Consider the following 25,201-nt stretch of genomic DNA (forward strand, 5'->3'; position numbering starts at 1 on the left):
TCTTAATTTTCGTTGACCAAAATGAGACGAGACGAAATGTTATTATGTTATTTCGTCTCGTTTAAGTAAGTTATTATTATTATTTTGCAGTATTTCTGTTCCCTGTGTCTCATTTCAGGGGCTGCATCAGGTCACACTGCGCAGACACAGATGACGTCACTTTCTCAAGCCCCACTCGCTGCATTATTTAGATGAAGCAGCTGCAGTGAGTTAGCAGAAATGACAACAAACAAAGTTAAGTCTGACACAGAGAACGGGACCGATATGTAGGGAAATATGTAGATTTCACGTGCACAAAACTTCATGAAAAACGCACAGATCATAGAAAATGCACATCATTATTTAAAGCAGATTCTTACGATTCTAACGAAATGAATCCAAAATCAACAAAATATATTGCGTTGTTCACAAGATATTACACAGGAAATGATTTAACATACTTAGCTAAAAACGTGTCTCTTTCCGGGATGCAGAGTGTATCCAATGATCCCGGACCCATCCATGTTCATTTTCCAACGTGGAATAACACAAAATAGGTATCATCTTAAAGCTTAGAAACTCAGCTTTTTAATGCATTAAACCATTTTGAAAAACTCCTAACGAGTGCTGAGAAGTGCCTTTTAAACCTGAGTTTACCGTCCGTGGTCACCATCTAGCAGCGAAAAAATGAATAACACTTTAACTATACTTTATGCCACAAATTTTGAACCAGATGCAGCTCACATGTAGGAGAGCATCACCAAAAAATATTTTTTTCTTTGATCTTATTGCCTTCCTGAGTTATTCCATGTCAAACAAAAAAATAAAAAAATTATAAAAATATATATAATTTTTTTTTTGTCTTTTATCAGCAGTTTTCAGCATGGAAATGTCCAAATGTAATGTAATTTATATTTTCTAAAAAATTAAAAAGTGTTCTATCAAATGATTCCTACCTTTTGACTCTCCTTACAGTTTTCGTGTTAAGAGTCTTTACTTTTTTGTGTGTTGCTCAGAAAAAAAAAAACCTCTAAAAAAACCTTCAGGTCTTAAAGGGTTAAGAGACATCTCAAGGCATTATAAGGTATTATCTATAAGTTACCAATAATATAATAAGATAACCTTGTTTGAAATGGGTTTGGCTAAAAGAAAATTTTGTTTTCGTCTATACTACTAGGTACTTATACTATATTGACTGGGTTAAATAGAATTGCATTACTAAAAAGAGACTAACATACATTTTTCATTGACTAAAATTAGACATCCGTTGACTAAAATTAATTATCCATTAGTCATGGATAATTCTGACTAAAATAAGACTAAAATGCTCAGACTTTTAGTCGACTGAAACTTGACTAGACTTAAAAGTATGAACATGTCTAAAACTAATAAAAACTAAAATTACCGCTTGACACAAAGACTAGACTAAAACTAAAATTAAAACAGGCCGCCAAAAACAACACTAGTAAGGAGATAGTTTTGAACATTGGCTGGTTATGTACTTGCTCAAATTTATTTTGGATAATTTTTAACCAAAACATGTTATGGACTGCAGCTTTAGTTAAAACTCAATTAATGCAACCAAAGTTTGCGCTGAACCTTTTCACTATCAGATGTACCGCCAGACTCAGTATGTTTCTATTATTGAGCTGTGATTTTTCTCAATTCCAGTACACCCAGGTAGCAGTACAGGTTTGCAAGGTTTTTATGGACTACCACTGTTTCTTTTATGGTGCTTTTTTGAAAGGGCCCGGTCACTTTCATTGCCTGGTGAAAAAGTGGCTTGGATATTATGCTATCACTTTTTGTGCCCCATTTAAGAAGTCATACATGTTTGCAATGACACAAAGTCAAGTAAATGACAGAATTAGAAATAAGTCCATCAATGACAATTTTTTTTTTGGGCAAAGTATTCCTTTAAAGGTACCCTAGAATTAAAAATTCAATTTATCTTGGCATAGGTAAATAAGAGTTCAGTACATGGAAATGACATACAGTGAGTCTCAAACACCGTTGTTTCCTCCTTCTTATATAAATCTCATTTGTTTAAAAGACCTCCGACGAACAGGCGAATCTCAACATAACACAGACTGTTGCGTAACAGTCGGGCTCATTAATATGTACGCCCCCCAATATTTGCATATGCCAGCTCATGTTCAAGCATTAGACAAGGGCAGGACGTCTGGATGTGCACAGCTGAATCATCAGACTAGGTAAGCAAGCAAGGACAACAGCGAAAAATGGCAGATGGAGCAATAATAACTGACATGATCCATGATATCATGATATTTTTAGTGATATTTGTAAATTGTCTTTCTAAATGTTTCATTAGCATGTTGCTAATGTACTGTTAAATGTGGTTAAAGTTACCATCATTTCTTACTGTATTCACGGAGACAAGACTGTCGTTATTTTCATTTTTTAAACACTTGCAGTCTGTATAATTCATAAACAACTTCATTCTTTATAAATCTCCAACAGTGTGTACTGTTAGCTTTAGCCACGGAGCACTATCAAACTAATTCAGAATCAAATGTAAACATCCAAATAAATACCATACTTGCGCGATTAGACATGATGCATGACGAACACTTTGTAAAGAACAATTTTGAGGGTTATATTAGCTGTGTGAACTTTGTTTATGCTGTTAAAGGCAAGCGCGAGTTCCGTGGTCGGGGAGCGTGAGCATTTAAAGGGGCCGCAGCCTAAATTGGCTCATATTTAATGATGCCCCAAAATAGGCAGTTAAAAAAATTTATAAAAAAAAAATCTATGGGGTATTTTGAGCTGAAACTTCATTAGACACATTCAGGGGACACCTTAGACTTATATGACATCTTTTAAAAAGACGTTCTACGGCACCTTTAAACATCACAGTCAACAAGATAATTTACCACAGAACCTTCAAAAAGGTTTATTTAATGGTACCAGTGGGTCTGGTGTCCGTCTCTGCATCAGCCTCCAGGTCCAGTTCTCTGAGCAGCATGTTCATGGCAACAATGGGGTTAAAGATGTCTTGCAGTTTGTTTGCAATATCCTGAATCACATTCACTCTGAAGAGAACATTTCACTTTAGACATCTAACTGATCAATTACTAATGTGATTGCATTAAATCAGTGATTCAATTGATACTGACTCTTTGGCCAAAAGACCGTCCAGTATTTTCTCTGACACTTTCTCTGGAGACAGTAGGTCATCAAGGGCTTTCTCCATCTCATAGGCCATGTCCTCCGGAAGAGACTCGTTCACCAGGCGCAGACACTGAACGAGTTGCAGGACGTCACGGCTCACATCCAAGTCTAATAAAAGACCACCCAGACACGTGATCAGCTAAAGACAACAAGAAGGAAAACCTGACCCCCAATCCGCCCCATCTCACCCCCTGCTTTCAACCGTTACACCACTGAGCTTTTATTTTGGCAGGTAACTACAGGGAGACCTGAATGCTTCTCTTGGTTATAAATTGCGATTTATAAACGATTCTAATTACGAATTTGGGAAGATGGTTGACCCATATTATAAGTGACTAAATCGCACATACAGCACTTGCAGAGTAGCATTTACTGTAAATTGAAACTGCTATGCTTTACTCTGAAAAATGCAGTGCGTCAGATGCTGCATTTTTTTTAAAAATGTATTATTATATATAAATGTATATAATTACATCACAACCGGAGCAATTTGATGATCGTACTAAGCTGTCTCACATTGTCACAATGCAATGTCAAAATTCATTAAAAAGTTACCATGCTGAGCTGTCAGAAGCAATTCGTCCATGAAATACATTAGAAAACATAACATTTTGAAGTTTATTTAGTAATTTTTAGGCCATTAACACTCTGAGGTCTGAGGGTATCGCCGGCGATACCACCGTGGTTTTTTTCTTATCAGTGTGAAAGAGACTCAAAATACTCTGTCAATGTTGCACATACAATTAAGAGTTATACACCATTTTAATCTGTGGAATATCTTCTTTCATTTGTGTACACTCAGAGCAAAAAGAAAATGTTGTGCTTTTTGTAAAATAAAGAAAACTAACATGATGCATGATCTCTCGTCTCCCTCTGAACGAAGTCCAATCTGATAGTTCTCAGAAAATGAACTATAACTTAGTGAATACTAATCACAGAAAAATTACACTCATGTCTAAAAAAACATTAAGATGTCAGGTTTTAAAACATGTAAGTCAAATCGAAAACAAACCTTCTGTGTTTATGTAATCTGTATGAAAAGAGAGCCATGTCAGAAGTCTGTGATTCAGCTCATTATCCGCTAATGCGGCCACGCCCACGGAGCCAGCGCTATTCAGACGCAAATTCAGTCAATACATGCATACATCATCTCAATCGTGTATTTATTGTCTTCAAAAGTGTTTTGAATAGCCATATTTAGCGATCTCTTGCCTCGGTTAGTTCCTTGATTGTCACATGATATGCCTCTTCTTTTACTGAGGCATTTGTGGACAAAAGGGGCAGAGCGCCCTCCGGCTGCAAGTATGAATTAAAAACACAGCATCCAGTGCTCATAATGATGACAATAAATATAGAATAATAAATATTACTCCTCTGTATAGAAAATTGATATAAACATATGAGAATCCATCAATATTTCTCCAAATGTGTATGCTTTTAAGCATATTAAGAAATTATGGTCAATATAAGATTTTAAGAGTCAAAATGTGAAGCTTGAGTCTTAGATCTTTTTAATGATGTATAGTTTGTCAACTGCACATCAACATTTAGGCTCTATAATATAACAAATATAGTAGCCTATATGAAATGCCCTAGAGGTAGGAATGTTCAGACGCTTTGCATCACAGAAATACATTACATTTTAAAGTATATTAAAATAGAAAACCATTATTTGGTTAGAGACTTGAGACTTCTTTTAAAAACATTATAATGGCAATGTGTTCAATCTTTTGACTGGTACTGTAATTTAACATAGGCCTATACAAAATTTTCTTCATATCATGTGCAATAATACGTGCATGCATGAGATCACAAAAATCATTTTTTTTTTTGTCCTGAGTGGACTTTAATCCTGTTATCAGCATGATCACAGAGGGTTTTTTCACAGCCTACCTGACTGAAAGGCCTCATTAATATGCAAGTCATTTCAGGTCATTATTATGCAATTCTTTTGTCTTCTCAGGTGAGAATCACCCATTATTCATGATGATTCACGCCTCCACACATACTGTGTTTCTTGACAAAAAGTGTCTTAGAAAATTTAAATCTCTCTATTGTGTTATATGAAGGAGTAGGAAGGATAATTTTTACTTCATTCTGAAGCAAAAACTCTAGTCTACAACCTCCAATACCCAGAATCCTTGTGAACACAGTTTTAATATATATTTTTTGGCCTTATTTCAGTGACTTAAGTTTTTTGTTTTTTCAATAACCACGCATAAACGTTATTCCTTCAAAAACACAAACATGTACATACATGTTCCTCACATATTATTGTAGCCTAGTTTGTGCTGAATACAGTGTAATGACACTTTTGTCATTAATATGTTTATGAACAACTGAAAAAAGCACAAATGTCAGGGCATGTCAAAACTTCTCCAGGGCCCCAAAAATCCCCAGACCCCTGAGGGTTAAAGGCCATTTTGCGATTTTAATCATCATACAGTAAAGATGACTTTATGAAATGATAGTCTCTCAAACACTGCCTCTTACCCTCAGCAATTGGAGTTTCCTCTTCAGAAAACAGGTATTCATCTGAGGACAGATAAAGATGGTCGACAGCAAAGCAGGGTAACAGGAAAGACACAAAGCCCTGGAAAAGTAGAGTAAAAAGATTAGCGATCAACCAATATATATCGCCAAAGCCAATATTAGACATTTTTTAATTATCGCCGTCAGCCTGCAGATTTTTGCTCTGTTTGACTGGTAAGTGTTAAAAATGGGACTTTTATTTTGACAGTACTGAGAACCACAGTGGAACACAGATGCACACAAGCTCATGATGTTTAATTCACTCTCAAGTCCCAAATTTTGAGCTCACATTTTTTTTTTCTGTTCAGTCTAATAAATCACACAGCAAAAATAGATTGTATTTAAACAAGTCTTTAAACAAGTCTTCAAATATCTAAAAGATGTAATTGCACATTCCAGCTATAAGAGCTTCTGAATTATACGTTGTATCAGCTCGCATTAAAAATATGTTTATTCTGTATCTCTCTGGACTTACAATTGTTAAGTGACTGCTCGCACATTATTCAGGAGATTTTTGATGCCATTTGAGGCATGAGAGAGAATAACTTTAATCCTAGCACACTGATGTACTATATACAATTAGTAACCATGTCAAATGAATGCCCTTTTATGCATACTGTATATGTAACTGTAGTATGACCAAAATGTGATTCCCCGTATGCACAGACTTACCAGACTACTAAATGCACTGCTGGTTGCAGTGCTTACTTGGATAAATTTCAGTATGTTCTAAGATTAGTGGGATTATTAGAAAGTATAAAAGGTCAAAGAATCAGTTCCCAAAAACCAAAAACAAAAGTAATATTTCTACATTATTATATCTGACAGAGCATTTTTAAGTAATTTAGCACCAGTCAGGGAGTGCCCTGCACTGGCTGAAGAATCTCATGTAATCCATATTCAAATACAGATTGTTTAAATAAATAAATGATTAGGTTTCATTTGATTTATTAATCTCATAATTTTACAATTCTGATCAATACTCTGTACTGAGTACAGAATAAAAGGAATTGCAAGCATGACCTTAAGCAGGCTTCAGAAAAAAGTTGCATTTGGTTGAGCCAATGTTTCAATGTCAGGCTGATCAGACAATCAAACAGAGCCGTGTATTAATGAAGCATTCAAATTAAGAAAAACATGGGGCGCTATGGAGCGGTAAAGAGTAGACAAATTAAGAAAAGCATGTATATTAAAGTAAAAAGGGACAATTTTGATATAATTTGACCTATACACACAGACACACTTACTTCACTTAAACAAAATTAAGTGAGGCTGAGATCTGGTACCTTCTTGAGGACGCAGACCATGGCTGTGGAAGGGCTCACATGCAGGGCGAGTGGCGTGGACAAAACATCCTGGTACTGTAGGCAACATGCGTAAAACTTGGACCAGAACTCCACCTGCAGCAGGCGGTAGTCTTCCTGACAGAACTCGTACTCCGTCACACTGGACTGAAGCTGAACACAATGTTTGATTACATTTTTAAATGGTAACAAGAAATGTTGTTGTAATAATGGTAACAATGGGGAAAACAGCACTACCTTACCTCATTTTCCACTGCGACAGTAACCTCTTTCTTCAGCTCCTCCCATGATAAGTCGGAATATCGCTCTGTGCCTCGTTTGTAAATCTAACAGAAAATAAACAACTCTTCTTTATGAATGCAAGTATAAACATAGCAGTTTTTCTGTTCATATGGCAGAATAGAGGTTTGGATCAGCATGTAAAGTTGCTACACTGTTTTGGAGGTGATCAGATGAAAATGATGCTCAGGCTTCAACAGTACACTCCAACTGTACTCTCTGAAGTGTCATTTGTGGTTAAAAACTGTACAATCTACAATAACCTTTCCTGTAATGCAGGAAACTGCTAAACTGCTAATTTAATCATTTAACTCCTGAAACAGTATTTGGGAACCTTGATTTTTCTGATATTTTCTGGGAAGAATATTTAAAGGAAATGGCCTCTGGGAACTTTCATTGAATACCCCCCGCTCTACGACCCATTAAGAGTGAATTAAAGTAAATTGAGATTTTTACCTGTAAAGCTTTAATGATGGCTGAGGCTGTGAAGCGCAGCGGTGAAAAAAGTACATCAAGATAGATTTCCTGTTTAAAAATAACATTGTTTAAGGAACGCAAAAATGGCACAATTTATGACAGCAGTTTCAGCGTTCACATCAAGGGGGAAAAAAAAAAAGGTGAGAACATTGCGTTGGGCGGGGGCATGCTCCGCATGCCAGCTTGAATCTATGTAAAATACACTTACCCGTGGGTCTTGGTCTTCACCAATGTGAACTTCTTCCTCTGGTGACGGCTGGACAAACACCTGGTTCCACATGCCTGTTGTGTTACTACATTTTAAAGCATAAGTGGCAAAGTCAGACAAAATTAGCAAATATTTATTGATATATATTGTGGGGACTTGCGTTTTTTATTTTATTTTCTAAAAAGACTTAAAATTGAACTACTCTCATCTCTATTAATCAAACCACTTTAATGAAATATTGTATAAAATGTATAAAACTTTGCACAGATAAGCTTTCAGATTTATAAAACCACATATATACACACTATAGCCTGCACAAAACCTGCAAAAAAAAATCTCCTTATAAATCACTCAATGGAAGACTGTCCATACATTCATCTCCACCCAGTCTCCTCCCTGACATAACAATATATGGAGCTTACAATATCTAGTTCCGCATAACCTCATCTGCATAGAATTTCCACATATTACCATCCATGTTATACAACCACTTTAAACTGTAATACAGATAACAATGCCACCCATGGCAACATTACATTACTAAAAAACATTTACTGTATAAGTATAAGATGCTACAGTTTCAGAAAATTGTATTTTTCTCATTCATTTTCAAAGGCAAAATATTTTTAATTGTTTTAAAGGGGACCTATTTTGCAAAATTCACTTTTACGTGGTGTTTGAACATGAATGTTTGTCATCAGTGTGTGTAAACCACCCTATAATGGTCTCCTTTTTTATAATCCCCACAAATCAGAAACAGTGTCTCAAAACAAGCTGTTCCAGTTTTCTCCTACTGTGACATCACATTTATGAAGGGTAATGTGCCCAAGAAATTAGCTAAATTCGTATGTTTGTGCAAATAATTTTACACCGGACTGCTTTGCAAACGAGGGTCAGTTCTAGGGCTGGACGATTAATCGAAAAGTAATCAAAACTGAAATTCAGAACCTCTAACCGAGGTTTCATTTTCCCATGTCGGTTATTTCGTTTTTTTAATCCTGTCAATACTTCCCCCTAAAAAACATACTACCATGTGTGTAGCCACATGACTCTGCCCTGTCCATTCAGTGTCATAAAAGCAACACGGAGGTGAAGGCCGGATCAACACACAGTGATGGCGCGCGAGCGGTGAGCCTTGCGTCTTCACTAAACTTTGTCAGTTGTTATTTGTTTTAAGGTTTGCCAGTTTGGACATTCAAGTGATTTTAGACGACTGGATGTATACTATTTCGAGCTACCGTGCTCGAGCAGCTGCATTGTGGCACGAACACTCATACAAACAGTAGCTGCGCAAAACGTAAAGATAAGTGTGCACAGAGAGGAACGCAGAAACTAGTTGTCAGCGTTGTCCTGTGATTTATCACTAAAGTAGCTTAGAAGCTCAAAACTAATTATAGCATATATTTTTCTACTTTTGAAGGAAATATTTACAACCCACAGCTTCACAATTAATAGAGAGACGGTATGACTAATTCACACATGCAATCACTCGTACTGGTAATGTACTAATAATACAATCTTTATCTGATTTACAACGAGCAGAAATCTGTAAGAAATGTTACGAACCATAGATAAAATAACTGCTGATAGTGAGATGTGTCATGTCAGATCACTCTTTCAACAGGAAAAATATCCCACCTTTAATAGTCAATCATATTTACAGTACAAACCTTGTCAGGGAACTATGAGGGCAAAAAAACAAACAAACAAAATAATCGTTCATTAATCATAATCGAGGTAAAATGTTCAGTTAATCAAGGTTTTGATTTTAGGCCATAATCGTCGAGCCCTAGGTCAGTTCAATGCTATATTTGCACAAAATATAAAGAATTCACATTTATAATTGCATCAGCTTTGATCTCTGTATGTTGTGGAATGACAGACATAACGGTTGTGGTTCATTTTAATTTCTGACAGTCATTTTGGCAGCATATTGTATAGCCAAGTATAACTACAAAAATCTTGAGGCAGTGGGACTTGTGTTTGAATGTGTATCATTTGAAGCAGTGCAGTTCTCCGTTTCAGCAGCAGTTTTTGAAAATGGACTTTGCTTTAACACTATAAAACTCATTTGTACATCCAGGAGCAATGCAATAGTGGTACTTTTTTTGTCTTCTGATGCCCTGTGTTTTCCATTTTTCACTGTCTCTGTCTTTATCTTTTACTATCTATCCTCCACTGTCTGTCTTTATTCGTTTTTATCTCACATTTATCGTGTTTGTTATATAATTTTTGATTAGACTGGAAATCCATTTACTAAATAATATTAACTTGACTGACTGCTTCATTTCCACTTTAGTTCATAGATTAAGTAGGTTATTTTAAATGGAATATAGACTGTTTTGTGACTGTCTTCTGGGGGTTTGTTAGACTAATCAGTTAAAAAATATTTTAATGAAATTAGTTGTGGTGCGCATCCCTAGTTAAAAATCAAATTCTATCAAACTCTGCATTACTCACTGCTCAAAACTGATGTACTTCACCACAGTCTGGTTGTCATTATCCAGCCAAATAGCCCAAATATCAGTCGCCGTCAAGACAAAATCCACTAGTGTCTCCTGTTTCACACAAACACATTTACTTTTCAGTACACTTCCATCACTAATCATATGAAGGATTCAATGTTTACTGTACTGAACCCTACCTGTGTTGAAAATAGTGTTGAGATGTGATCCAGGCTGTAGCGATTGTTCTCATTGGCCACAAGCTGCAGAACACAGAACTGACTGCGTTTGGGCACTGCAAGGTAGATGGCGAGACACAGACCGGTGGATGAGGAAAAGAAGAGTCGGAGCTTATGAGCTTGTGCTGGAGAAGCCTTCACATCCCCACGACCCACAGGCATATACTCCAGCATATCAGTCACCAACAGACACATCTGATGCTGAGAGACAAACAATTTATACATCAATGTGACTGGCATGAAACTACTACTGGAGCCAAATGCGCACACAAGATGACATATGCTGTACCTAGTTGCTGACATTTAAAGTCAAGGCAATTACATCTTGATACGTCAATTAAATTGGATGCATGGATAATCTGGAGTTAAACTGACCTTAAATGACCACATCCGCAGCTTATGATCTTGACACAGGGCGAATACAAAAGTGTCATCCTCCAACTGGTGGACAGCCAGACTGATGGCTAAATCAGACGTGCTCTGATCTCCCCTGTGAATGGGATTTTAATGTTTAAACAGTTTCTGCTCTGTTTTAGGTTGTGTGTGATTCAATTAACATTTAAATTTTATGCAAAAGAAATAATGTACCTGATAGCAGTGGGCATCCAGCCGGCCAACCGCTGCATCATTGAACTCTGCTTTAACTCCAAAATTGACACAGTCCCTTTTTGAAACAGAAAGTGGAATCATGATTTTGTAGAAAACAAAAAAACAAACAAAAAAACAACAAAAAAAAAGAATCTGCACATTATTTTAAGACATAAAGGGTTAACTCACTTAATTAAAATAGTCATTTACTCATCCTCATCCTTCAGAACACAAATGAAAATATTTTTAATATTCTCTATTTTTGTAAAAAGTAAAAAAAAAGTGCAAAAAGACGTGTCCTCCATATGAATCAAGCAGTTTAATCCAAGTCTTCTGAAGAGAAATTTGATCAACACACTTAGAGCTCATCAAATATGGTAAACAGAGAAGCAACCATGCGACAACAAACCTCATTGGTTCTAGCGAGCCAAGCAAGCATGGTTGAGATTCCAAAGCGTATACCATGCTTGATGATCTAAGAATTTATATTGATCAATGTTTATATATATGAATAAAAGGCTTAATTAAAGGGATAGTTCACCCAAAGACTAACATTCTGTTGAAGGGTTGAGCCAAAGTCTCCCTCCCAGAAGGATGATTCTCTCACATGATTGCATTCCCAAACAACAGCAACTGAACGCAAGTTAACATTGCATTTCGTCTGCGTGCTCTGAGACAAGTAGTTTATGATGGAGCAACTTCCATTTTTATTACAGATATTTTGTACCAATTTCTCAGGAAGTGACGATTATATTCACTTTAATACATGGGATGGGCACTGTGCTTTATTTGCATAAGTTAAATTCACAACTTTGGGTGGAAACACAGCAATTTTTTGGGTGAACTATTCCTTTAAAACAACACAATGAAGTTGTATGAACTATCAATCTTACTGACATTAACTTTTTGATGAAATTCAATATTCTGTAATTTTTTTTTTTTTTTAAAAAGCAAGAATAAATTTCTTTACAAAAGAACTAAAATACTGAAAAAAATCTGGTTAAAAGTAAGTAGTTCTTTACTAAATGGCGTTATAACAAAGCATTTTTGGATTAACATGCTACATTTTTATGAGGGCAAAATTTAAGACCTTCACAAACATGAATACTCTTTACTATATTTAGAAATATTCTATTTTTTTTTTTTTTTTTTTAACAAATTATGTTCAGAAGACTTGTATCATGTCGCTGGAAGTGTGAACGCAGATTTAGACAGATAAAGATTACTGTATAGATACAAACCATCTTGATCATGAGGAGGTAATGTGACTATAATAATGCTGCCTGATGGTGAGGCAAGAGCAAATAGTGCTTCCCCCTGATGACTGATCCAGGCGGCAGATGTGGACGGTGCAGTCAACTGTGTTCCTTGTGCAAATGGGAGCACATAACTGTGGGCTGGTTCATTTAAATTCAGCTTCCCAATGTCTGTGAAAATGGACTGCATCTGGAGTTCAGTGACCAGATCCTATAAGAGAAAAAGTCATACAGATTAGGGCTGAAACGCTTAGTCGACATTATCGACAATAAAAAAAAAAATGTTGACAAATATTTTTGTTGTCGAACAGTTTTTTGATCTCATATGATCTCTTTGAAGGGCCTGCAAAAACGTGGTTTGACCAGTGGGACGCTGTAGTGCAATACTGTAATGTAGCCCTCCTAGATCGAATCCAACAGAAGAAGACACGGTGCTTCGGAGTGCATAGTGCAAATGAAGTGGAACCCGTAAAATGTGGGAGTTTAACATAGCATAAAACAAACATGACGTTTAGCATAACTACAAAAAATGCAGTCATGCAGGGCCACCAACTCTCATTCAAACACATAGCAAAGCATAGAGGACACAGACAGCACGCCGAAAGATAAGACAGATCAGGTTTCTTTTGATATAAAACAAAGTCTTAACTTTTAAATTCTGGCAATTTTACTAAGGGATTCAAACAATACATGTGGTTTTGGCGCTCTTTAATGCATAGTGACAGATCGCTGTAGCGCCTCAGGTCAAGCGGCACATGAACCCATTATCTCTTCCTCTTTTCTGCTATTACAGCACGAAATATACATGAATGAATATTAAAAAGTATATTGAAAGATACAGTACAATTTACTGAAATGAATCCAGCTCTAATGTAAGCACTTAATCTTCAGCTTCAACCGCAGAAAGACAATAAAACAGCTTGCAAACAAATATGTCACAAAATGTTACATTTACCTCAGGAAAGTCATTCAGTGACCATAAACTTGATAGTTAGTAAAAAAAAAAAAAAAGTCATCAGAGGAGCATTTTTCAGAAATTTTTGCACAATATTACGTTGATATTTTTACTCTTATTAAAAAATTATTACAATTCCCAGACTTAATAAAAACAAAGTACATAATTTTAACAGTATTTTTAACAAATTCATTAAAAATATACTTTCAAAAGCTGAAGTGATTTCCTTGTTTTAATTATAAGTAAAAGTATAACTCAGTATTTTAATGAATTGCTAGTGGAATAATCAAACAAAGCATACTGATTAACCAGTATAATAATCGATGATTAGTCGATTAATCGTTCCAATAATCGGCAGATTAATCGATTATCAAAATAATAGTTTGTTACAGCCCTAATACAGATTATAGATCATATACATATATGTATTACATTAAGTGATTTCTTCTATGCAAAAAATTTAAAACTTCAGGACATCAGCACTGAAATGGCATAGTCAAATGCAACTAATAGATAAATAGATAAAATTGAAATAATTGACAATTCTGATTTTTAACTTAACTGCGAAACTCTAAATGTATGCACAGTTAATTTAATATATTTTAAATGTATGTAAAAAGATGAAACATTTTAAATTAATGTAAACAGAAGGAACATAAATATTCTATCAAATTACATCTGTGCATTAAGCCTTGTAGTGTAAATGCATACTACAGTCCAAATGCAATGTTTTGAATCCATTTGCCCTATCTTGACGCAATCATGCATTTATCATCATCAGTCAAAATGTCTTTGCTTTTTATTAAGTCGCAGCAAACTCTGGATGCCTTTGTCCATATAAGGGATTTCCTGGAACATCGCAAGTTATTACTACTACTTCTTATGGGATGTGCACAAGTACGTGAGAGCGACGATCAATCAGGTAAATGATAAATGCCATGACTTTTAAAAATATATTTCTTTTGTTTCTGAAAAATAATTTTTGCCCAGACCAAAGAAATAAAGTGAAACTATTTATTTTCATGATCAAAGTGAACACTTTCAAATCCAGTTAAGCGCAAGATGTACAGTGCCAATCTGCCATATACATTACATTAATGAAATTGACCAGGTATTCAAGATTGTTCACACCTGATGCTCATTGTGGCTGCATGCTCAAAAGAAGCTCCCAGAGTCATTCAAACTGAACTTGTCTTCCAGAGTGTTGTGTCCCTCACCTGCTCTGTTTGTTGTTCTGTGTGTGTAAATAATTGTGTGAGACGGTGTACTTTTTCTACAAAGTTAATAGGCTTATTGTAGCCTAATGAGTTTTACCATCTACTCGTTGTTGTTATCATCTTCATGCTCAAACATGTTGGAAGCTGTAGGGAGGTGGGTGTCTATTTAATTTTTGTATCAACTTCTCTCCTGTTTTTGGCTAGTTAGGGAGTTAGCGTACATTTCTGCTGCTTATTTGTTTTCTTTTGCTAGTTTAAGTAGTTTTACTCCTTAACTAGTCAGAGCGTACTTTTTGTTATTTTGGCATTACCCCCTCCTGAAGTCTGTTTTGCTTCCTTTTTGATTTACTTTGATTTACTTTGTCTAAAATATCTTTTGTTAATAAACATTTTGAGCTTCACTCACCCCAACATCTCAATCTTTTCTTTTCACTGTTACTCCCTTTCCCTAAGACAAACCTTAAGCCTGGGATGTAACACTGTAAACAACTAATGAATTGTGATTTTATTGCAACATGTTTGTTTTAATGATGCATAAATCTACATTTTAATAATGAAAAGTAACATACAGAAAATGATGCATGTGCAAGAACAATAGCGTGCATAGTTGTAATTTACTGTCTTTACGTAACTATCATAATATGGTTGTTTCTTTTAATATTGAAGGCTATATGCTTAACATGTAGCTTTGTTTGACACATTTTGTATCTGGGGTCCCTGCTCTGAAAATCGTTGAAGACCCCTGACTTATTCTATGACTGGAAAACTGCACTGCACAATTGCAGATTGTCCAGGACTTGTTGGAACCCTGATAATTACAAATTGTATCCTCATAAATTGAGAAAGGACAACATTGACAACAGCAATACTGGACAGTAAAAGCTAAGCTAAATAAACCACATTTAGTGGAAGCAGAAAGAAAAAAAAAATGTCATCTCAATTCTTTCTTCAATTATTCTTGGAGGTCATGGCAACTTTACAAGGCTGGCAACTGCATTTTATAAAATAACTGAAATAATAAAATCTAGCTGCATCTCCAGAAAAAAACTGCCTATGAAAGTAAAGATTCTGTCACTTACACTGCGGTACATGCGGGTTGGGTGTGGCAGCACCAGGCGATGGACTGATTGGCTGGTCACGATCAGAATAATGACGTTGTTAAGGGTCTCTTGTATAAAAACTCCTCCAGGCAGCAAAAGGCAGTGTGGGATACGCAAGCGGACAGCATTATTCAGAAGATTAGTGTCCAGAGACTGCTCAACAAACTGAACGGTGTCATCTGAAGTGGACCTGGAAGACAGGAGACATCCTAATGTGTATATACTGAAGGATAAACAAATGTAATTATTACAACAGTGATAAGTCATTCATTTTGGGACTGTAAATATACAGTACAGTTCAAAAGTTTGGAACCACTAAGTTTTTTAATGTTTTTAAAAGAAGTTTCGTCTGCTCACCAAGGCTACATTTATTTAATTAAAAATACAGTAATATTGTGAAATATTATTACAATTTAAAATAACTGTTTTCTATTTGAATATATTTCACAAAGTAATTTATTCCTGTGATGGCAAAGCTGAATTTTCAGCATCATTACTCCAGTCTTCAGTGTCACATGGTCCTTCAGAAATCATTCTAATATGCTGATCTGCTGCTCAAGAAACATTTAATGTGTACAATTGTACAAAATATTTGTGTACAATATTTTTTTTCAGGATTATTTGATGAATAGAAAGTTCAAAAGAACAGTGTTTATCTGAAATCTAATCTTTTGTAACATTATAAATGTCTTTACTGCCACTTTTGATTGATTTAATGCATCCTTGCTGAATAAAAGTATTAATTTCTTTAATTTCTTTTCAAAAAAATAAAAATTCTTACTGACCCCAAACTTTTGAACGGTAGTGTATAATGCTACAGAAGCTTTGTATTTCAGATAAATGCTGTTCTTTTGAACTTTCTATTCATCAAGGAATCCTGAAAAAAAAGTACACAACTGTTTTCAACATTGAAAATAATCATAAATGTTTATTGAGCAGCAAATCAGCATATTAGAATGATTTCTGAAGGATCATGTGACACTGAAGACTGGAGAAACGATGCTGAAAATTCAGCTTTGCATCACAGGAATAAATTACTTTGTCAAATATATTTAAATAGTACAGTTATTTTAAATTGTAATAATATTTCACAATATTACTGTTTTTTACTGTATTTTTAATTAAATAAATGTAGCCTTGGTGAGCAGACGAAACTTCTTTTAAAAACATTAAAAATCTTAGTGGTTCCAAACTTTTGAACTGTACTGTAAGTACTTTTTAAATAATTACTAGTTTAAAAAAAAATAAAATTACATGTTAAGATTTTTATATATAGGCTATAAACAGCTTCAAAACATAAAAGCAAATAGTCTAATAAATAGGGCTGTCAAATGATTAATCGCGATTAATCGCATACAAAATAAAAGTTTGAGTTTGCCTAATATATGTGTGAGTACTGTGTGTAATTATTATGTATATATAAATACACACAAATTTATGTATATATTTAAGAGAAATTTGTTATTTATGTACAAAATATTTTTATTTATATATAATAAAATTATATAAAAATATAAATAAATACATATACTTGTAAGTATTTCTCAAATATATACATGAATGTGTTTGTATTTATATATACATAATAGTTACACACAGTACTCACACATATATTAGGCAAACTCAAACTTTTATTTTGTATGCGATTAATCGCGATTAATCATTTGACAGCCCTACTAATAAATAATAAAGAGGAACAATGAAACATTACAACAATAAACAAAGAGTTCTTTCTGTATTTAAGAGTATCTGAACGTTTTTCATTCAAAAGCTGTGAGGGATTATTTTTTATCTTTCTCAGCTTTACGGTTGTTTGATTATTACTGATGTCATCATAGACAGCGGAAGAATAAACTGCATTCACAATAATGCACAGATATATTTTGAAATATAAGATGTTTTTGTCCTGTCTATTTAATCCCTTAAGACATCTAACTGACTGTGTTTACATTAATTTCGCAAAATAAAAGCATTTTGATATGCAAGTAGGCTACATTTAAACACTTAAACGGAGTCACACACAGCCACTTGCGCGAACGCCCTTCACAAAGCGCGCATGGAAATTGAAAGCAGCCTTCTGTCAGTGAGTTTCATATTTATAAAATATAAGCCCACAGCACTCCAAACAACATAAACGATGCCTTCATAGAGCATTTGAAAATAGGCCTACCAGTGGGCAAGAATGCAAGCTGCAAGCGCGTTTCTCTCACAGCGAAATTCTCTATTTCACTCTAGCTTTTCCGAACTGTATGAAAGATTATTTTATAGAAGATTTGAATAGTGTGTGTATGAGAGGAAATGGAAACAAGCACAATACGGTTGTTTCTGACGATGCGTGTCCACTGGCGCGGAGCGAGTGTATTCAGTTCATTGGCTACTTTTACATGCACCCAAATAATCCATTTGTAATCGGATTGAAAAACGTTCATGTAAACACCTTAATCGATCTGACTGAGCTCGATCTGAATGAAATTTCGATTGGATTGAAAGGGGTGGTTTATTTCTTTTCTAATCCGATCCAACAGCAAAAAATTACCATATAATCGCTTGAATCCAACTACTTTCTCAATCGTACTCAGAAGTCTCTGGGGCACATGCGCAGTGCAATGTTGACATGCGACGTAATTAGGGCTGGGTATCGTTAAAAAAAATTTAGATACCGAGACGATACCGATACCTTGACTTCGATACCGATACCTGAACGATACCTTTTTCGATACCAATTTTATAAAATCTGTTTTAACAAGATTACATTACCTCAAAAAAATCTTTGGTTTTATATTTTAAATTTGTTGACTTTTTTTTCAGACTCAAAGACTCATCTTCTGAGCCACTTCAAGGAATAAAAAAGCACAAATTAACAAAATTTAACCAACACAACAAATCAGTGCAAATAGTTTTAATAAAATTTAGTTTTCAATGCAAAAATTCAGTATGTGAGGCTCACTGCAGATCTTTTTAAATCACTCAGCAATTGTTGTTGTTCTTCAAAAAATTAATTATTATTAACAAAAAGCTAAAGTAAGAGTGACGCACGTTCGTTGCGTCTCACCGTGATATGAGAGTTCTGTGTCTTTATTAAAATCAACACATTAATGATTCATCTCTCATCCACCACGCAATTAATTGGAATGTTATTTTTTTATTACTTGGCCCGACCCGCAGATTATCCGCAGTATGACAGTATCAGGAGGATGCTGATACCTCTTTTCCAGCAGAATTGTTCGCGTTCTGGAGCCAGAGCCTGTGCTTGTGCAGGCGAACTAGAGCCTGTCACGAACTGGTCGTGTGTTTCCATAGACTTGAGGGACGAACGCTGATGTGTATCGTCCCTCCATAACTAGTCTAAAAAACATTGCGCGTTCCGCTGTTTCTGCAGGCAGTGCGACACTTCTGTTTTCTGTTAACAGTATCTGTAGTGAACCGGCTGCTCACATAAACAGCCGTTTCTCACCCGTCCAATTCGGAGATAAACTGAAAACGAAACCGTTGATTCACTCGCCCTCTCGCACATAGGGTCTCTCTCGCGCGCATAGTTTTATATATTTAGATATAAATAACAATGTAGTGCAATGTTACTTGCTCATCAACGAGACAGCGAAAGCATTTCTCCGCCCCCTCTCCCCGGCTCCATTCTGAGGTACCGAAATTTGGTACCAAATGACAAGACACTTTTCGATACTCGATAGTACCGAGGTAATTCGATCGGTACCTAAAAAGTATCGAGTTCGGTACCCAGCCCTAGTCATAATATTGGAAATCTTTCTGTTTTAAAACAAGAAGGGGAGCAAATGGATATCACACAAGAAGCCACGTACAAACTTTGAGTTATGCCGGTGAAAAAGTCTCAACCTCGGTCAGTATTCACTACAGAAATTGAAAGTAAAAAGTGACATAGCTGTCTGACGCTGCATTAACGGAGCATATTCTCTCAGAGACTAATTTCAACATAATATGCTGATAACGGTATATAACTGTCTTATTTTATCCCATTATTTCTCTTGTGGCCGTACAAATAGGCTGGTGAAACAAATGAGAACAATAGTATTTTGTGTTAAACAGGTTTTTTTCTAAAGTCAGCGCTTAAAGTAAAGCTGCGCTTAATTTTCATTGATGACCGTAGTTTTAGGAAATATTATAGCCTACATTCTTAATTTTAATTAGGCCTATAATTCATTGTATAATAGACCTAAAAATCTGTTTAAAACATTTTCAAAGATAGCTAATTAGCCTAATCTTTTATTATCCTCTCAGCACAAATATTAATTTAATAATAAAAGACGACAAACCTAATAGTTATAATAATAGACTAGAAGAGTGTAACAGGCCTATATTAATTGGAAATGCCAAATCCTCTTAACAAGATTCGATGCTTTTGACAATATCTCTGGCTATTGTCGATACATGATCATTGTCTGTTGACGCAACCAGCGTTACCGCAAGTGTGATTGATATGGCTTCACACATGCAGAGCGCGTGCGCAAAAGTTTTAATCGGAGTGTATATAAAACACATATAAACGGATATTTGAATAAGATTACAATGTTTAGAGTACATGTAAACAGATCTGCAATCAGATTCAATTCATTTGGATTGATGAAAATCGGTGCATGTACACATAGCCATTGAAGAGAGAATCACAATGCATTGATTTTTCTCCAACCCCTAATAAACATGCACTATGGATTAGGGCTGCAACAACGAATCAATAAAATCGCTAAAATTCGATTATTAAAAGAGTTGGCAACGAATTTCATTATCGATTCGCTGTGTCGCGCGACTATTACGCCTCAATAAGACGCAGAGATGTTTGAGTATAAAAAAGCGCGGTTGAGCGCGAAGCAGAGCGGAGCAAAAATAAATAGATAAATAGCAGAGCGGAGGTAGAGGAAAGACCATCGGAGAGTAAGCAAGTTTGTGAATATTTTAAATAAACAAGGAAAAACTAAATAATAGCAATCCATCTGTCATACAGTGTCATTGTGGCTGCGTTCAGCGCTCGTGACACGCAAGACGCGTCGCTATGGAAACATTAAAGGCAAACGTTCTAAAATAACGGTCGCCTTAAAAAAAACTCAGAATATTTTAAACTCACGCTCGAAAGGGTGAATATTAATCAAACAACAAAAGACAAAGAAAATCACTCACTGCTCTTTAGCTTTAGGATTTATTATATACTAATTATATTTAATCCATAAGGAATGTTGGATGCAAGTTGTTATAAAGAATGCATATATCATTCATTGAAAAGAAGACATTGTGTTCTTCTTTAGGAGGAGTGGTTTTATTTAAATTATAAGATAATATCTTTTATGTCACAGCAGTTAAATCTGTGTCTGTATTGCATGTTCAAATTTTAATATTATTCATATTACTAGGTTAATACAGTTTATGTTTTCTCCAGGAGTATATAATGGGTTTGGAAATTTTTGAGAAATTCTTAATGCATTACAATTTAACTAAACCCGTTAGATTTAGTCAACTAAAATCTTGTGATATTTAGTCAGCTACTAAAACAATTCAAATGACTAAAACATGATTAAAACTGAATGGCATTTTAGTCAAAAGACTATGACTAAAACTAAATAAAAATTTGCTGTCAAAATTAACACTGATCTGTTGTCATGTATTTATTCTGTGCTTTGTCCCATATCGGTTATTGTTGACAAATATATTTGGGAGTGATTGAGTGAATGAGTGTAGTGTAGAGAAGAAGTTCTACCTTTCAAACAAATCCTGTTAAGTTTTCTGATTTGATTTTTTTCTTTATTTAAAAAAAAAAAAGATGTATTGTTCTGACAGCTCATGTCCCTTTAAACAAAAATATACATCTTTTTGTGCACTTTATTTAAAAAAAACCCCTATATATTTGGCAGATGTAAAGCATACATGTGTATGTTTTTTGTGTTAGTTCATTTGTTCTTTGTTTTTTATTACTTTAACAGCTCAGGGATGTTAAAAGAGCAACCTGTTTTTGCACGTTCTGAGGATTTTTTGCACTGTGAATTTGCACTGTCAGTTCTGTTTTTGAATAAAAGTTTGGAAATTAATGGGGTTTTTTTCCGATTCATCGATTAATCGCAAAAATAATTGACAGATTAATCGATTATTGAAATAATCGTTAGTTGCAGCCCTACTATGGATATAATTATATCAAAATCTCACGATACGATAATACCTGGATATAAACTCCACGATACGATATTTCATTTTTAAAAAAAGAAGAGCCAAATTAAGACTTGGAAAAAAGTGCCATAAGTGTTAAACAATGATTGAACATTACAATGAAGTACAAATTAACCATGTCACATCCTGTCCTCTTTTCTTTATCCTTTAATCATAACTGTTGCTTAGAGGTATGAGGTTAGGTATAGTATGAGATTAGTTAAATGACCTAAAATTCCTTTTATAAAATAAAATAATTGCACCAGCTGGACCTTGACAAAGGTAACATCTATTATTTTTTCTAACATTCTCAAGAGTTGTATTTGTTAACATTAGTAAATGCACTGTGAAGTAAAATGAACAAACTATGAACAGCTGTATTTTTAATAACTAACATGAACAAAGATGAACAAATACAGTAACAAATTTATTGCTCATGGTTAGTTCATGTTAGTTAATACATTAACTAATGTTAACAAATGAACCTAAGTGTAACCACAAATTCAACACAAATAAGATGCTTGAACACATGTAAGATCCAGACAAGGTGTAACAATATTTTGTAAGTTGGATTCATAAAGACTAAAGACTTGTTTCTAAAAGAATGATTCAGTGATGGATACATTTTTAACAGTAATTTGTTGCTGCCTAGTGGTGTAACAATGCAATCGATACAGTGATTTATTCTATTTTGATCGGTAAAGTAGATATCAGCGTGTCTGAATAATACACTTTTGTACGCTTCTGTGATAATTGGAATATTTGTAACAGAAATAATGGTACTGTGTTTGACAAGATTTTTTGTGAAGCTGTTTATATCTAAACAAGGTCTAATATACAGTATCTCACAGAAGTGAGTACAGCTCTCACATTTTTGTAAATATTTTATTATATCTTTTCATGTGATAACACTGAAGAAATGACACTTTGCTACAATGTAAAGTAGTGAGTGTACAGCTTGTATAACAGTGTAAATTTGCTGTTCCCTCAAAATAACTCCCCGGTGTCATGTGACTTGTTAGTGTTACAAGGTGTCAGGTGTGAATGGGGAGCAGGTGTGTTAAATTTGGTGTTATCGCTCTCACTCTCATATACTGGTCACTGGAAGTTCAACATGGCACCTTATGGCAAAGAACTCTCTGAGGATCTGAAAAAAAGAATTGTTGCTCTACATAAAGATGGCGTAGGCTATAAGAAGATTGCCAAGACCCTGAAACTGAGCTGCAGCACGGTGGCCAAGACCATACAGTGGTTTAACAGGACAGGTTCCACTCAGAACAGGCCTCGCCATGGTCGACCAAAGAAGTTGAGTGCACGTGCTCAGCGTCATATCCAGAGGTTGTGTTTGGGAAATAGACGTATGAGTGCTGTCGGCATTGCTACAGAGGTTGAAGGGGTGGGGGGGTCAACCTGTCACTGCTCAGACCATACGCCGCACACTGCATCAAATTGGTCTGCATGGCTGTCGTTCCAGAAGGAAGCCTCTTCTAAAGATGATGCACAAGAAAGCCTGCAAACAGTTTGCTGAAGACAAGCAGACTAAGGACATGGATTACTGGAACCATGTCCTGTGGTCTGATGAGACCAAGATAAACTTATTTGGTTCAGATGGTGTCAAGCGTGTGTGGTGGCAACCAGGTGAGGAGTACAAAGACAAGTGTGTCTTACCTACAGTCAAGCATGGTGGTAGGAGTGTCAATGGTCTGGGGCTGCATGAGTGCTGCCGGCACTGGGGAGCTACAGTTCATTGAGGGAACCATGTATGAGCAGAGCATGATCCCCTCCCTTTGGAGACTGGGCCGCAGGGCAGTATTCCAACATGATAACAACCTCAAACACACCTCCAACACGACCACTGTCTTGCTAAAGAAGCTGAAGGTAAAGGTGATGGACTGGCTAAGCATGTCTCCAGACCTGAACCCTATTGAGCATATGTGGGGCATCCTCAAACGGATGGTGGAGGAGCGCAAGGTCTCTAACATCCACCAGCTCCGTGATGTCGTCATGGAGGAGTGGAAGAGGACTCCAGTGGCAACCTGTGAAGCTCTGGTGAACTCCATGCCCAAGAGGGTTAAGGCAGTGCTGGAAAATAATGGTGGCCACACAAAATATTGACACTTTGGGCCCAATTTGGACACTTTCACTTAGGGGTGTACTCACTATTGTGGCCAGCGGTTTAGACAATGGCTGTGTGTTGAGTTATTTTGAGGGGACAGAAAATTTACTCTGTTATACAAGCTGTACACTCACTACTTTACACTGTAGCAAAGTTTCATTTCTTCAGTGCTGTCACATGAAAAGATATAATAAAATATTTACAAAAATGTGAGGGGTGTACTCACTTCTGTGAGATACTGTACATGAGCGAATCGTCATTTAGGAATTAGATCATGTGGGTGATAAAATCGAGAACGCTATCTTTTAAAGATTAATAATCGTGCAGCTTGCCTTTGTGCACCTCTCTCTTACGTGCACGCTCTCTCTCTCCGCACTGATATCTGATGTATATGAGTAGCGTGAGCCGCAAGGGCTTTTCAGTACATTCGTTGCTATAATATTCATGAGGTGAGATGTCTCTATTAAAGGATACGACCCTCGCAATTTGCTCATCCATCACCCCAGAACCATTTTCGGAACCGGGCTTAAAAAAACAAAAAACAAACTACACTTTTTGCTCGGAAGACGTGTATCGTTTCATACAGTCATGTGACCATGATAATATCAAGACAATTTTGCTATCACGATACCACAATATTGATAATATCGTTACATCCCTAACATGCACAAATTCATTTAACAATGTAACATTGTTAGAATAAAGTTAAAGCAGGGTAGAAAACATTGTATATTATCCTTTACATCAGGGCTGCACAATCAGTTAAATATCAAAAATATCAAGATTACAATTATGGCTGCAGTGATTGATTCAAATTGTACATTACAACACTATTTACATCTACTCCCATTGTGTCAGTTTTCTATTTACAACCTGTTTTTGGCAGAAATTGAATATTGTAATAAAACAAAGACTAGGGCTGGGTATTGACACAGATTTCACAAATCGAATCGATTCCGATTCACAAGGGGCCTCATTTATTAAGCGTGCATACGCACAGATTTGATCTGAGAGTGTGCGTACGCTTAAATCCACGCCAACACTCATATTTATAAAAACGTTTTTTTGACGTGGAAAAGTGCTTAGCGCCACGTCAGGGTCTGAGCAGATGTACGCACTTTCCTGGTCAGATTACTGCAGGTTTTTGGAA

At 35.5% G+C, this 25,201-nt stretch overlaps 1 protein-coding gene across 1 annotated transcript in view; it reads right to left on the reverse strand.

Moving 5' to 3' along the window:
* nup160 (nucleoporin 160) overlaps positions 1–25,201 on the reverse strand; it is a 59,581-nt gene that overhangs the window by 29,989 nt on the left and 4,391 nt on the right. The window contains exons 3-15 of the mRNA XM_048159164.1: positions 15,750–15,960; positions 12,484–12,709; positions 11,243–11,318; positions 11,030–11,144; positions 10,616–10,855; positions 10,432–10,529; positions 7,972–8,056; positions 7,743–7,811; positions 7,250–7,333; positions 6,990–7,160; positions 5,665–5,764; positions 3,117–3,279; positions 2,908–3,032 (exon numbers count right to left, since the gene is read on the reverse strand). Coding sequence (XP_048015121.1) covers positions 2,908–3,032; positions 3,117–3,279; positions 5,665–5,764; positions 6,990–7,160; positions 7,250–7,333; positions 7,743–7,811; positions 7,972–8,056; positions 10,432–10,529; positions 10,616–10,855; positions 11,030–11,144; positions 11,243–11,318; positions 12,484–12,709; positions 15,750–15,960 — 1,763 coding nt within the window. The remainder of the gene's footprint in view (positions 1–2,907; positions 3,033–3,116; positions 3,280–5,664; positions 5,765–6,989; positions 7,161–7,249; positions 7,334–7,742; positions 7,812–7,971; positions 8,057–10,431; positions 10,530–10,615; positions 10,856–11,029; positions 11,145–11,242; positions 11,319–12,483; positions 12,710–15,749; positions 15,961–25,201) is intronic.

The sequence above is a fragment of the Megalobrama amblycephala genome, linkage group LG15 (assembly GCF_018812025.1).
Source record: "Megalobrama amblycephala isolate DHTTF-2021 linkage group LG15, ASM1881202v1, whole genome shotgun sequence".
NCBI lineage: Eukaryota > Metazoa > Chordata > Actinopteri > Cypriniformes > Xenocyprididae > Megalobrama > Megalobrama amblycephala.